Below are 15,209 nucleotides of genomic sequence, written 5' to 3'. Positions count from 1 at the left end.
TAATTCAAACTCTGGATTTCTATGTTTTACACTATATTGACACAATTCACTGGAAAACTTGATTTTGACTCAATTATGTACAGTAATTTGTTAGAAACTTTACTTTTTCTTTGAAGCAGGCTTAATGAAAATCCACCCTGCCTTCCTGAATATAAAGGGTTAAAATAGATGGGTTATGGTTAAAGGCAGATAATAGTAAAATAAGGATTGGGGGTCACATAACAGAGAAATATCAATCCATCATGGGAGAAAAAAGGCAAACTACTTACCATAACATCTGTGTTGAATCCACAGAAGCTGTAATGGTGTCAGAACTGCCACCACTTTCCACTGACATGTCAAGGGACACCCCAGAAATGTTTCCTTCCATTACTTCTGAACCAACATCAGCAGTTGAAGCCACAGCTGCTGCAGCTATAACTCCCTTCCTTTCTTCCACTAGGGCCTCACTGTCGCCCTTTGTGGTTTCCTCAGCAGCATTAATATTTCCTTCAGGTGCTGACAACTGACTCCCTCCTTCAGGTAGTACTGATTCCCCTACATCTGTGGGTATTTGGTTGTCATGGGCAATCAGGCTGGCATCAAGAACTGTGTGGGTACTGGAGGTAGAAGTGCTGTGGATGCTCTCACTGGCGGACGTGTCCTCCGTCAGACTGCTGCTGGCACGAGAACTGTTGTCCACCTCCCTTACGCCGGGACTATTTTCCGCTGGCATCTTTGGACTCGCCACTTCCTTTGAGGTGCAGACAGACTCCTCTGATTCCCGGTGGGTGGGCTGCTTCACCACAGCCTGACCCTGACTAGTAGTAGTGGACTCCTCCGCGTTTCCCTTGCACTGCCCGTCCTTTCTATCTATGGAAGACTTGTCATTTCCTCTGCTTTCCTGCTGGACTTTCTCCTGAGTCAAAGCAGAGCTGAGTGCGGGGGCTTCTACGGCGTGCTTATTCGATGTGTGTAGCGTTGGCTGTGTACTAACAATGTGAGTGGGAGTTGGGCTTAGGTCTTGGGTTAGAGTATTACTACATGAATCCTGATGTGTGGGAGATGAATCGCTTGATGAAACACCACTTAATACCTGAAATGAAGCAGAAGATCTGTAATTGAATTTGTGGATGGATGATGATATTTTTCCAAAGAAATTAGTTTATGGAAATAAAAGAGACTGGGAAATGATCCAGGTCTTGGGTATATCTAATCTCATATCTGTAAATGATTTTCTACCCAAATCTCAAAATAATAACAATAGTAAAAAAAAATGAATCACAGATGAATAAACAGAAGGAAAAGAAGAAAAAAGAAAAGGAATCTGTTGAGGAAGAAGAGGAAGAAAATGGAGAAGAAAAAATAATCATTTACCTCTATTGAAGAAGGTGAAGTTACAAGACTAGATGATCCAAGAACTTCTATTGACTCGGGGGAGCTGATGGGACTGGTGATTTTCTCAGAAAGGAGGGTAACCGTCAACTTCGACCTGTCAGTACTACCTCCACTGACTCTTGAAGAATCCCCTTCTGGCGAGCTACCATCTGACGTGAGCACCACTATACTGTCTGGTGTGTCGACTTCGGAATTACCGCGCGACATCGTAGTTCTTTGATCGCTGTTTTCGGCCTTAAAAATATGGCTTATGCTACTTCTTCTGAGCCCTTCAGAAAATTCACTACCTAGGTCGTATCCCGTCTCCAGCGTGATGCTCCTTTGGTTATCCAGGCTGCCATCAAACACGTCTTCTGATATTGAGGACGGAACATCCAAGTCTACGGACCTCCCACAGAGTGAACCCTGGCTCTCCTGGCGCATCAAGCCACCGCTGTCGCTGTCTACACTACCCACGACCAAGCGGCTTCTGGCAAACCCTTCTACGTCTATATTATCGTCTGCCAAACTGTCTTCTCTGGCTTCTAGCTCAGCCTGGGTGGTGCCGAATTCCCCTGGAACAAAATTTGAACTTACTTGAGACTTTACAGACAGAGAGAATGTGAAGGTCGTCGCTTGGTTTTGCATGAGTTAGCTTTCCTGATGTTGGGCCAGTATGTTCTATTGTGCTTATTTACTAATAACATGACACAATTTCTGAGAATGGAGGCAAACAATATAAGTCCTACTATGCTTAGTGTCTCTCCAACAACTGGCGATAAAAACTACTTCCTCAGTTTGGAGATTATCTAAATATTTCAACCATTTGTGCTTTGAATTCAGTTTGATCAAAGTATTTCGACCAGCCAAATAATATGAACTTTGTCAGATGGGTTAGGAGGGCACATGACTTTTGTCTTTGACTGTACCTTCTAACTGCTGTTGCTCCCCTGACATCACCATTATGCTGCTTTCCCATCCCCATCCCCACTCCTGTCTGCTGCCCTCTCCATCCTCCGTTGACTTCTGCTCATCACTGTCTCCGACTTCACTCTGCTTTGGGAGGGAAGGGTAATGTTAGTTGAAGGCATATTAGGAATAAAAAATTCTATCTATTCACCCACACACACAAAAATGGCAAAATCAATAAACAAATCATTCCCTGTGTTGCAAAAATATCTATCCTCTGTACATAAAATTTCCTACACAAAATAAGTAGATCAGAACCTCTATAAATATAACTAAGTAGAAGAAGATAAAGTAACTTCCTCTCTCCATAAATTTCTGAGCAGAAATTCCATGTATCACAAGTAGTTCCTTCTTTCCTACAGTATATATTCCCCAGGACCTCAGTCTCTGTGATAAAGTTCCTTGTGGCATATAGAAAGATAAGAACATAATTCACTGTGACAAATGTAGAGAAGAGGTATAGATGAGAATGAATAACTTCACAATGCAAAAGACATAACTCATCCATGTTAAACCAATAACGATGGGCCTGTTTTGGCTCCAACTGGTCTAAATGATGGGGTATTTCAAATGCATCCGCCATGGGCTATTCACCCACTCTAGCTGTGGCCAGCCACAGCACGCATGATCATCCAACACACCAGCCATAAAAAAAGCCATGAAGTGATAGCAAGTGCTGCCACCTTGCATTAATGGGTTATTTAAAATTAAAATTTCTAATCATGATGATTCTTCAATTGGAATGCATAAAATACAGCTTTGTTGTAAAGTTATTCCATTCTAATTCATACATAGATAAAGGTATGAATTTAAAGTAACCAAGTCCTTTCAACCAGGCTTCACTGTGACAAATAGAAAAAGCAAGCATGCAACTGAATAATTTCACAATGTATGCCATTTCTATGATGTAACATCAAAAGGTGTCAAATAGATATCTTGCCTTGTGGAATGATTCATTCTCATTTACACCTCCTCTACATTTCTTCGTACCTCATTGCCTACCTGAACTCCCCTCTGCTCCTCCAGGCTAGCTGTACGAGGCTGAGTCGACACAGGGCTCTTGGCTAGCTTCAGCGATGGCAAGCTGGTACTGCTGCGGGGTGGCTGAGTGGCGACGACATCCTTCTCTGAGGTACCCGCTGGAGTGTCTGGAGGTAACAGGTAATAATGGTAGAAAAATGTCTCTCTGATCATCTAGATGCTCGTGACTGCTAGCCTACTGCCTCTGGCAAATTAGAATATATATATATTTGTATTTTTTCTTTTACTTACAGTGTTTATTCTACATTATAAATGGCTATTTCAGTCTTTAGATGACTAAGTAAAATTGAAAGCAGTGCTGATGATGTAAATTGAAAAATAAAACAATCGGTAATAAAATAATAAAATAAGCATCATAGTTTCCTCACAGCCATTTTACTATGATTTTACCTGCTAATTAAAAGCATATGAAGAATCGCTGTGTAACCTTCCACACTTACCCTCTGATTGTTGTTTGCCAATGAGGGTATTTTCAAAGAAGGAACCTGTGAATGACCCCCAAAGGCTTCCAACCATGGCGGATGAAGTTTTGCGTCCATCTGCAAAAGAGAGGAGGTGGGGCGTGCATTCACTCTGCAACTTACGGGTGACTGACGGCACAAAGGACATCACAACAGGGCAAAATGCAAACTCCACATCAAACTTTACCTGATGACTGATCCTCCAGATTAGAAAACTTACGGGCTTCCTTTAAAATTCCCTACAAGACATATTTACAAAAATACACCTTCTCATGGCCACGAGCAGTGAATACCCCAAAAGAGTCCCTCTGATTTGCACTCTGAATGTGGATAGAGTTGGAGGTCATGTGAAAAAGAGGCCAAGGCGTAAAGAGATAAGAGGAAAAAGGTGAAGTAACGAATTGGAAATGAATGAGGTGAAATCTTTGAGGAATATGCGAAACTTGGTAACAACAAAAAAACAGCCAGACTACGATACAACGACAGCCATGGACTACTCTTCAGTCTTATTGAACAAAGCACGTTGCTCCGTGAATTTGTTTTTAACAAAAGCTCTCTAACTAATGTTGCTCTTTCCTTAGTTTATAGACAAAATTTTGAAGTCCATAATTGGTCTATATCAACTTCAATAAATTAATCATTTTTGTGTCATATTTGACACTCTTTCAACAAATCACTTTAAAGATTTAATTAAGTAAATTACCTCATGCTCTGTAAAACTGTAGGAGGAGCAGGAGGAGGAGGAGGAGGGGGAGGAAAAGTAATAGGAGGAAGAAACCCCCGCCAAGGAACCACCTTGTCGTGGCGCGGGGGCTTGAACTCCTTTCTTGGACAAGCCCGCTCTGGATTTGGCCAGTCTCTCTGTCCCGTTGAGGTGACCTTCTAGCGGCAGGCTCTCTGAGGAGGGATGACTAAGTGTTCCTAGGTGCTGATCTAGTAGGTGAGGTCGCACCCCCCCTGGTCCTCCCCCCAAGGGGGCCTACACCTACCCACGTGTTTGCCGTGCGTGGTGCCCCTGTGCGCTGGGAGACGGGAGTCCTGGAGGTTGAGCGATGCCGTGTATGAGTACGCCCTGCGGCTAGCAACACACCTCTTTGGTCCTCTATTCCAGCAAGACGGGTGGCCTGATCTCGACTCGGTTAGGTCAATCGGCTGGTCTCTCTTGTGAGCTAGGCTAGGGTCAAGTAGCTCCTGCCTTGCAGGCAATCGCATGGTCTTGAGAGTGCCATTAACGCGAGGCCGGGGTTGCGTATATCCTCCCACCACCCCTGTGGCTCCTGAGCATGGACTCATACAAAGCTTCCCCTTGTTGGACTCCGTGGTGGGTGGGGGCGTGGGAGGATGAAATGAACCGCTTATTACATGGCAACCGTAACTCATAAACCCATGACTGACATCCCTGTTGACGAACCTTGCATGAAGATGACAAAGGCTGTCACCTTAGACCCCTTCGAGGGCTTTGATGACAAAAGGGAAAAGATGGGCAGGGATCTGGCGTCGGTCCAGGAAAAACCCACCCAAGTACCTCGGGCTGGACCCTCCAAACCAACCCCAGGCTCTGACAAATCTCTGGCGTCGGTCCAGACGAGAAGTCAATCAAAAAATGGAAGCCAGACAGGACCCTCCAACCCTACTGGCCCCACTGGCAAAACTCTGGCGTCGGTTCGGAGAAGAGGCAAACGACCTCAGACGGCTTCGGACTCAGAGGGCGAGTCTGCAGCCCCAAGTCGGTTCCCCCAGTTTAGGGTTCCTCCTAAACCGGAAGGATTCGACAATGCCTACCAGATGGTACGGGCTCTGGAAACCCAGAGACAGTGCCGTCTGACGATTAGAATTGCCAGAGACAATGGCATGATAATCGTTCCAAAGGACCAAGCCACCCTCACCTTCCTCAAGAAGACTGACAAGCTCTTGGATGGGCGGAAGGTGAGCCTGTCGGCTCTGACTCCCGAAGAGAGGAAGTCCAAGATGGTGCTTCTTGGCTTTCCTCTGTTGTATGACCTCGAGGTCATCACTGCACATTCCAAGGTGGTGGGCGCTTCTCGACTTTTGAAAGGGAAGCACCCAACCAGACAAGTCCTGGTCACTTTGGAGGGAGCTCCAGTTGCGTCCTTGGATCTTGGCAATTGGGGCTCTTACAGACTCAGGACATACGTCCCAGACCCGCTCCGATGCTTCACGTGCCAGAAGTACGGACACCACAAGGCCACTTGCTCTGCAAAGCCGAAATGTGGTGTCTGTAGTCAGGCACACAGAACAGAGGTGTGTCTCAAAGCACACAAAGATGGCAAGCGAGACATCACTGCCAAGTGCCCAAACTGCCATAAAAAACACCACGCCTGGAGCCTCGGATGTTCTGTCAGAAAGGAAGAGGCTCTTCGGCGGCAAGAGATCGTTGCAAAACGACCAGACTTTGTTCCCGCCCCTCTAGGCATGTATGTCTGGGGGCAGAACAAGGGGTAAGGGCTCCCCCCCCTCCTAAGAGGAAGGAAGCACCGCCCAAAGCGAAACCAGCACCGGACGCCTCCAACACAAAAGAGTTCCCGGCGCTGGTGGATGTTCCAAGTCGGAAACAGACCCGGAAGGGGTCTGGGAACACCTCAAAGGCTACCCCAAGAGCGGAGAGTCCGACTTTGTTCACAGAGAAGGACTTGACGCTCCTGCTGAAGACAGTTGTCACAGCAGTTGCGACGGCATTGGGAAGGACCAGCGAGGAGACGGAGAAGGCAGTCGAGATAGCCATGACGGCAATGACTCAGACCGTCAATGCCCTGAAGGAAAAGGACATGAGGCCCAAGGCCACAACTCCCCCTCCAACTCAGGGCGAGACTCCTTCTCCCACCCCAACTCAGGGCGAGCCCTGTCTCCCCGACAAACCTGCGGCCAAGACCACACTGGCAGAGCCTGCGCCCAAACCCCAAAGGGTGAGGAAGCCAAGGCCACCCAAAAAGAAGGCCAAGGCGACCAGGAATACTCCACCTCCCAGGAGACCCAGCCCTTCCAACTCGACCTGTCCTGACGACAGTGACGAGTCAAGTGAGGAAATCACACTCAGTGTGGAACTCACCAAGGAGTTGTCAGACTCCAAAATGTCTGACGTTACCCACACGGGGGCGTCGGACACAGAGACCGAATACCTTGACGTCAATGACTTAGTGAACGCAGACAAGCACTATGGCCACTAACTTAAGCATACTGCAGTGGAACATCAACAGCTTCTCCCCTAGGGCCGCCCTTCTCCACGCGATCGTGCGATCTCGGAACATTGATGTTGTCATGCTCCAAGAGACGCTAACAGGGGAATCTGTACGCTTCTCGGGATATCATCCCTTTGTGCTACCGAGTACGCAAGGTACCAGAGGCCTGATTACCCTTGTGAAGTCGACTATCCCCTGCTCCCTGATTGCCGATCCTGGGCAGTGCGGAGAAGGTGTCGAATCCCTTGCTGTTGAGATCCATTTGGCCGGGGGTCCTCTCAAGCTGTACAATGTATACAGTAGGCCAAACTGTAGGGCTTAGATATCAGTGAAGCCTGTGCTGCTGCAGCACATGAGCTAATTCTTATAGGGGGGGACTTTAATGCCCACCACCCTATACTGGCTCCCACTCAGAGACGTGATATGGCAGGCTGCCATATAGCCGAGGTGCTAGAGTCATGCCCAGAGATTGCTCTTCTCAACAGCCAGGAGCCTACGCATGTTGGCGGGGGGGTCCTTGACCTCACCTTTGTCACTGCGGCTCTGGTCGAGAGAATTAGTTGGTCTGTGGACAACACTGCCACGAGCGATCATTATGGGATAGTCACCACCATCTTGGATGCTGGCCCGGCACCCATGCCCCAGCACAATCCTCGATGGAAGGTGGAAAGAGCCAACTGGAAAGCCTTCCAGGAGGCTCTGGCCGTGTGCCTCAGAACCAGTGACTCCTCACTTAATGATAATGTGGATATACTTGAGGCCAGACTAGTAAATGCCATAGACGAGGCAGCCTCAGAAACCATCCCCAAAACTCGTCAGTGGTCCAGGTGTTTCAAGGACGCCTGGTACTATAATGATGAGATTAAGGAGGTTAACCACAGAATCAATATGTGCAGAAGACACTTTCGCAGACAGAGAACTCCCGAGAACCACACTCTTCTAAGAGAGGCTCTCAGGGATGCTCAGGAAACTGCTAAGAGGTTAAAGCAGGAAAAGTGGCTGGAGTGGTGTGAGTCCTTTGGCCACCAAACCTCCCTTTCAGAATTGTGGAACCGTATCAGACGGGCCACGAATCGCTCAGCCCCCAAAAAGACCCACCATGACCCGCGGTCGGAGGCGGAGAGACTGGCACTCGAGTTCTCTGCTAGAACAAGTAGCGTCGGACTACCAGCAGAGCTGAGGGCATGCCAAGAACAACTGCTCCCAGGCAGGCATGCCCTCATCAGAGAAAAGGCGGTCGAGCCTGATGATACAGATGCCATGTTCTCTCTGAGGGAATTACGGCGAACATACAAGTCCAGTTCCCGGTCAGCCCCGGGTAGCGATGGGATCTCCCACCCCATCATTTCCCACCTAGGACATGAAGGTGAGCTTGCACTTTTGCATCTCATCAACAAGTCCTGGGAAACTTCCTCACTGCCACAGTGCTGGAAGAGGGCTGATATAATTCCCGTCCCCAAACCAAAGGAGCCCGGACGGTACCGCCCCATCTCCCTGCTTAGCTGTCTAGGAAAGACAGCAGAGAAAATGGTACTGAATCGGCTCCAATGGAAGCTGGGACCTCCACATGAACACCTACACGGGTTCACAAGGGGCAAGAGCACTACCCACAGCATTGCCACCTTACTGAGCACTGTCAGCAGCAGCAGCGCTGTCATTGTCTTCCTTGACCTGGAGAAGGCTTTTGAACTGGCAAACCCGTTAGCCATTCAGGAGATCCTGATCCGCAAGGGAATCAAAGGCAGGCTGCTTGCCTGGATTGGCGATTACTTTCGGAACAGAACTGCCAGAGTGAAGTTCCAAGGTCACCTTTCCAGGCATTTGCCTCTAGAGAATGGCACCCCTCAAGGAGGGGTCCTTAGCCCGGCCCTGTTCAACATCCTCATGTTAAACATTCTCGACATTCCACTCCCAGCGGGGTGCACGATCATTTCATATGCAGATGATCTAGCAATTATCTCCACTGGGAGAAGAAATGTGAATCCAGTCAGAAAGGCCCAGCGTTGTCTGGACCTAATAACTGAGGAATGCTGCAGAGTCGGGCTTAAGATCTCAGCAGCCAAATCGAAGGCAATGGCGCTGAAACATGATGTCTGTGATCAAAGACTGCGAGTCCAAGGTCTAGAGCTTGAGTGGGTACACGTCTACCAATACTTGGGGGTATGGATCGATAAGAACCTCACCTTCCGCTCCGAGATCAAACATCTCTCAGACCGGACCAAGGCAAGGCTCTCTGTCATGAGAGCTCTGTCTGGGCGGCGCTTAGGGGCTGGACACCGCGTACTAAGATCTTTTTACGTGCACGCTGTCCGTCCCATTGTGGACTACGCCTCCGTCGCCCTGATCACAGTAAAACCTGGACTCAGGAAAAGACTCGACATAATGCAAAACGAAGCCGCCAGGATTATTCTGGGTGCCCCTGGGTGGGCTAAGGTTACTAACCTCCTCCTGGAGGCCAAACTCTTTCCCCTGGACACCCGGATTGATCAGATGGCGGCCCAGTTCCTTGCAAATGTCCTACAGTCCCCACAGGACTCGCAGCTAAGACAGAGAGTGCAGCGTCGGCTTGCACAAAACCAAGAACTCTTTGCTAACAACACCTGGCTGTCTCAAACAACCAGAGTGCTGAAACGCTTTGAGCTCAAAGAGACACTACTGATCAAGGGCATGGACCATCCCCACCCTGACTATGTCTCAGCCCCGCCGTGGGCACGATCCTTGATAGAGTTCTCTGTCATGAGTCTATCAAGAAGAAAAACGCAGTACTCACCGCCTCTATTGAAGGCTGAGGCGGAGAGGAACATTACAGCAATCACGCCGCTGAACAGTAAAACCTACTTCACGGATGGTTCTGTAGACCCCACCACCCGCACTGCAGGCGCCGGTTTTGCAGCAAGGGGCATAGAGAAAGCTATGCGGGTATCAGACAATGCCTCCTCGCTCCAGGCAGAGGCAGTAGCTATTATGGGAGCCCTAGCCCATGCAGCCCAGACGGACGGGCATGTTGTTATACACACAGACTCTAGGGCCGCCATTGACAGCCTGCAACAAAGCACGCCCCTTGATAACGTTTACCTGGTAACCTCGATTCTCACCATTGCTCAGAGAATCCTGGACCAGGGAAGACGCATCATCATCAACTGGATCCCAAGCCATGTTGGTATTGAAGGGAATGACGTAGCTGACAGGCTAGCGGAGGAAGGCAGGAAGAAGCCCTTGAGTGATCTTGTGGTGCATCCTAGCCGGGAACTGCTAAGGCGTAAAACGATGGTTGCAGGGCAGGTCGGTGCCCTGCAGCGACACAGAGAGGAAGCGAGAACCTCCCCCTCGGCCAGCTGGTACTCAAACGCCACAGGCTATGAGTCGCTGATACTCTCTCCCAGAATATCAAGGTGTGCTGAAGTCAGTCTGCACAGACTGAGAATAGGCTACCCTTGTGCGTGGCAAATCATCCCCACTATTGGGCAAGATGAGCGACGCTGTGAGTATTGTGGCGCGCCGGACGCCAAATTAGAGCACTACCTGATGGAATGCGAGCACACTCGCTTCCTCAGGCAGGGCCCAGAGACGACAGCCGCCGGGCTGGTTAGACGGCTATGCCTGTCATTAGCCCCCTGGCAACTGGCAATCCGACCGCCACGGTAAAAGTTCAGTTATGATGATCAGATGAGTCAGCACTTATAGCCAATAGAGACCGGGCTACCCCTTCCACACAACCCGGGCGAAGCGACGTCTTCGCAAAATCTCTCTGAACTGAGCTGAATGTCAGCGATGATGATCAGATAAGATTAGATAAGATGAGTCAGCACTCGTAGCTGGCAGAGGCCGGGCCGCCTTGAGCATATAGCCCGGGCGAAGCGACGTCTTCGCATATCTGTCTGAACTGAACTGAACTGGAGGAAGAAAAATAGGAGAAGGAGGAGGAGGAGGAGGAGAAGCGGGGAGAGGAGGGGAGGAGGAGAAGGGGTGAGGGGAGAATGAGGAGGAGGAGGAGGAGGAGGAGTTAAATGAGTATAATCAAAGTACAGAACTTACTACTAAATATACAAAATGAACTGTAGTACTACTGAATAAATAATGTTTTTCTATTCTATAAAAGCCAACAGAAACAAAGAAGAATACTGTTGAATTAAGATCTAAGTGAATGATACAAGAAAAACAGATGGAGATTATGAAGGGAAAGAAAAGAAAGTATAGAAGGAAAGGAAAATGAAATAATGAAAAAAAAAAAGAGAGAAAAAAAGGGGGACAAATGCAAACGACCGAAACCAAAGAAACCCCCCAAAAACATAAAACAAAATTGCAAGACACAATGGCACGGAAAAAAAATCCAGGAACCAAAACCGCTAAGACGTTAAAATAAACAACAAAAAAAGTGCGATTAAACGGAATAAATGCACGCGTAAAGGAGGTTGCACACGTTGCCAGTTCCTCGCACTACTCACCCTCGTCTTGTGTGCTGGGTGGACCGCGAATGTCCGAGTCATCAAATTCTAATGGGGGGAAAAATACACTCAAAACCGGCTCTTAAGGCGAGTTGCACGAGATGAGTTTGTTATGCGTGTGTGTGTGTGTGTGTGTGTGTGTGTGTGTGTGTGTGTGTGTGTGTGTGTGTGTGTGTGTGTGTGTGTGTGTGTGTGTGTGTGTGCACGCTCGTGTGTGGGTGATTGTGAGTGTGAAAGTGTGCATGTGCATTTGTAAGTCAGAGTGTGAGGGTGTGTGAGTGTGTGAGTGTAGGAATGTGTGAGTGTGTGATTGTGTGAGTGTAGGAATGTGTGAGTGTGTGATTGTGTGAGTGTAGGAATGTGTGAGTGTGTGAGTGTGCATTAGTGTCTATGTATGTTTGTGAATGTGTGCATCTACATGGAAGAAATTATACGAGAGAAAGAAATTTGGTTTAAATATTCTTTCCACCCCGTAAAGTACATAGACTTTTATACAGATGGGAAAAAAAGAGGGATGCACAAAGCACAATGTGTATAGACTTTTGTTCTTGGGTGCGATTTTGGACACATGCAATTCTCTTCTGACGTGGTATTATTACTCATCATTAGAAGCTCCTTACTTAATTATAAATAATGTAAAGATAAAAGCATAGCTACCATCTATCTATCATTTACCAGTTCAAATAGAAGAAAAAAATAATTATAAGAGACAAAAAAGAAAAAGAGAGAAAAAAAAAATCAATCAATCAATCCATAAACAGAGGGATAAAACAAATAAAAAAGAAAAAAATATAAATGATTAAAATGTTACATATAATACACCTTTCAAATGAATATAAAGAACCTACTTACAAAAAAATAGTGACATTCTGAGTAATAATAACAGTAGTAGTAGTGGTGGTAACTGTAATAGTACTGGTAAAAAGTAATACCAATGATAATCATACCATTTACTTAAAGTACCGGCGATGGCAATACTCTTACACGTTACCTTTTCTGAAATGAACTGAGTAACTGAATACTTCCACAAAGTATGAGAGTATGTCACATTTTGTAATATTCCCAACCATCATACACTGAGGACGGAGGGAAGCATCCTGGTTAAAAGTCTGGGATATTTCTTAGCCTATTTTCATCCAAAATAAATAGACATACGCATAATATTTTTGTAATATTAACCCACTCACGACGGGGGCATTCCAGCCTTGCATGTCACAATGCCGGGGCTTTCGAATGCTTAGGCCTAAATCAATTAAATGGCTGGCACCATATTGTGCCACCCGGCCACCGGGCTTTTGAATGAGTGGTACAGTAGTGTACCACCCGTCCAGAGAGGGTTAAGCTACTTCTTCTTGCTGGAGCTAATCAGGATGAAGAATACAATGAACAGCAGACCCCATCATTATTTGTAACTAGATGAACTGATTGTATTACTAGTAAAATCAAGCAAAAACATTTGCGTATTATGTGTACAGCCAGATTATATGTGATACTTGAAAAATTTCTTAATATTTCTTAATTCTTATTTCATATCCACAAAAGTACTGCTCATTGCTATCCCTAATAAATTGGCTATAAAACTACTGATAATGATCCTAGTTTGGGCTAAAGAAATATTAGTGGTACTGTTTATGGTACTTAGAAGGTACCTGCAATATCGGTAGATTTTGAGTGGTGGTAATTCTAATGATATTTAAAAACAGTAATATCAAAATTAACAATAATGAGTACAATTGTAATAGTGAAAAGAGTAATAATAAAATAATAATGATGATGATAATAACTGTAATGAAAAAACAACAAAATACTTAAAGAATGAACAGGGAGAAAAATGCTCAAGAAGATTAAGAGAAAGAGAGAGAGAGAGAGAGAGAGAGAGAGAGAGAGAGAGAGAGAGAGAGAGAGAGAGAGAGAGAGAGAGAGAGAGAGAGAGAGAGAGAGAGAGAGAAAAGAAAGAAGACAGAAGGAAATTAAGTGAAAGAAAGAGAACATGAAAAGAAAGAAAACTGAAGAAGAATAGGAATAAAAAACAAAAACAAAAAAGAAGAGAAAGAAAGACTGATCACCCGCATCCCAAGCCTACCTTGCACGGGTGTCGTTCCTGCCGATGAGTCTACGGGGGTGTTGGCGGGGGTGAGAGGGGACTTCTTCTTGTCTAGGCCGAAGGAGGCGAAGAAATTCTCCGATTCTTCCTTGAGCTTCTCTGAAATCCCTTGAAAAATAATAAATTTGGTTGTGGGATGATTTCTCGTCCGTGGATAAAAGAGCAATACTAACTCTCCTGAGATGTGAGAGGGTCAAGTGCCGTTGAAAACCTTGTGCGCACTAAGCTTGAATTACTTTGGACCTTTGCCGCAAGGAGTGACAAATTCGTCAGCTACTTTAACATGGCTCGTACACAAAAACCTAGAATTCCCAAAATCATTCTCGTGGGCTATTAAACAAACCTAGGCTATGCTATACTGTAAAGGACATTTTGGTTAACATAAATATGTCTGAAACGAAATGAAAAAAGAGAGAGAGAGAGAGAGAGAGAGAGAGAGAGAGAGAGAGAGAGAGCAAGAGGAGAAAAAGAAAGATAGAAAAAGAGAGGTAAAAAAGAAGTTCCTTTTGGATACACAATTGAATTTCATTACTCTTTCCTCTTAAATTTCTTGTAAATAATGAAATATAGGAAGCACTTTCAATGTGTTCTATCATAAAAATAAATACGTAAACAATAAAAAAATATGTAACATTAAAAAACAGAATCTAAATTTTGAATCAAACAAGACAGACAAATAAGCATATAATCTAATATCAAGTTTATTCAACAACATATCTGTATGCCAGCTTTGTCATTGATTTATCTACTTACTGAGTTAGTGAACTGTCAAGTTATTTAACTAATAATCTATTCTATTTTATTTATCATTATTATTATTATTTTTATGTCTCTTTAACCACTGTGAAGGGATCGTTTTCCTACCGCATTTTCCCTATCATTGATATTATATGCTTCTTAGTCCTTCAGTTGCATAACTATGTGTAACCTAATGCTAATCCATGTCACAGTACTATCATACCAATAATAGACTCATATATCATACCCCAAGTCTAGAAAGTAATAGAAAACATGCACATCTGAAGATCTGGCTCATCCAGAGAGGCTATCGTATAATGAAATAACAGCTTTGTCCAATTACCCTGGAATTGATCTGTCTACTGACTTAGTAATTGATTTGTCTACTTACTGTACTATCTAGTAACTCAGCTACTGAATCATATTTTGACAATCTGAAAGATCATTAGATGAAATCTCAGCTAGAAAGATGGGGGAGAGAAGGTGTAATTTTACTAAGGGAAAAGGACAAAGATGGTTGAAAATGATCATATGATTCCACTTACAGTCAATGAATGAAGTATACAATCTAAATAATGTCGTAAAAATGGTTGTTTGTTTATGAGAAAATATGTCTAGCAAGTCAAATGATTCTTAAAAACCTGGTTTGGAATGCAGACAGAAACACTCGCACACACATACTGCAATGGTGGGGTGGGGAAAGATAGATTTCCAATACACAAGATTTGATCAGTGTAATCATAAAATCTTGCCAAACTCCTCTAATTACTAATCACCTCATTAGCAGACCCCCCACTGCTATCGATTAACCCAATCTCTTCATAAAAAGTAATCACTTCTATTTTTGCACTTGTCTCTTTTTTCTTTTACTCCAATTCTCCCCCCTTTCTACTCCTCT

At 45.4% G+C, this 15,209-nt stretch overlaps 1 protein-coding gene across 19 annotated transcripts in view; it reads right to left on the bottom strand.

The window, feature by feature from the left end:
• The window catches only part of Tmf (TATA element modulatory factor), a 44,421-nt gene that overhangs the window by 24,704 nt on the left and 4,508 nt on the right, over window positions 1-15,209 (bottom strand). For 2 of the 19 annotated variants that reach the window (XM_043007078.2, XM_043007153.2), the window contains exons 3-9: window positions 13,553-13,681; window positions 11,470-11,517; window positions 3,807-3,905; window positions 3,316-3,473; window positions 2,286-2,412; window positions 1,357-1,931; window positions 270-1,075 (exon numbers count right to left, since the gene is read on the bottom strand). In XM_043007078.2, coding sequence (XP_042863012.2) covers window positions 270-1,075; window positions 1,357-1,931; window positions 2,286-2,412; window positions 3,316-3,473; window positions 3,807-3,905; window positions 11,470-11,517; window positions 13,553-13,681 — 1,942 coding nt within the window. The remainder of the gene's footprint in view (window positions 1-269; window positions 1,076-1,356; window positions 1,932-2,285; window positions 2,413-3,315; window positions 3,474-3,806; window positions 3,906-11,469; window positions 11,518-13,552; window positions 13,682-15,209) is intronic. The other 17 variants (XM_043007113.2, XM_086532790.1, XM_086532785.1 and 14 more) reach the window with 15 other exon arrangements.

This window comes from Penaeus japonicus, unplaced genomic scaffold, assembly GCF_977035675.1.
Source record: "Penaeus japonicus unplaced genomic scaffold, GWHDUDI00000001_assembly GWHDUDI00000038, whole genome shotgun sequence".
Classification (NCBI taxonomy): Eukaryota; Metazoa; Arthropoda; class Malacostraca; order Decapoda; family Penaeidae; genus Penaeus; species Penaeus japonicus.
This window is presented reverse-complemented; position numbering and strand designations above follow the sequence as displayed.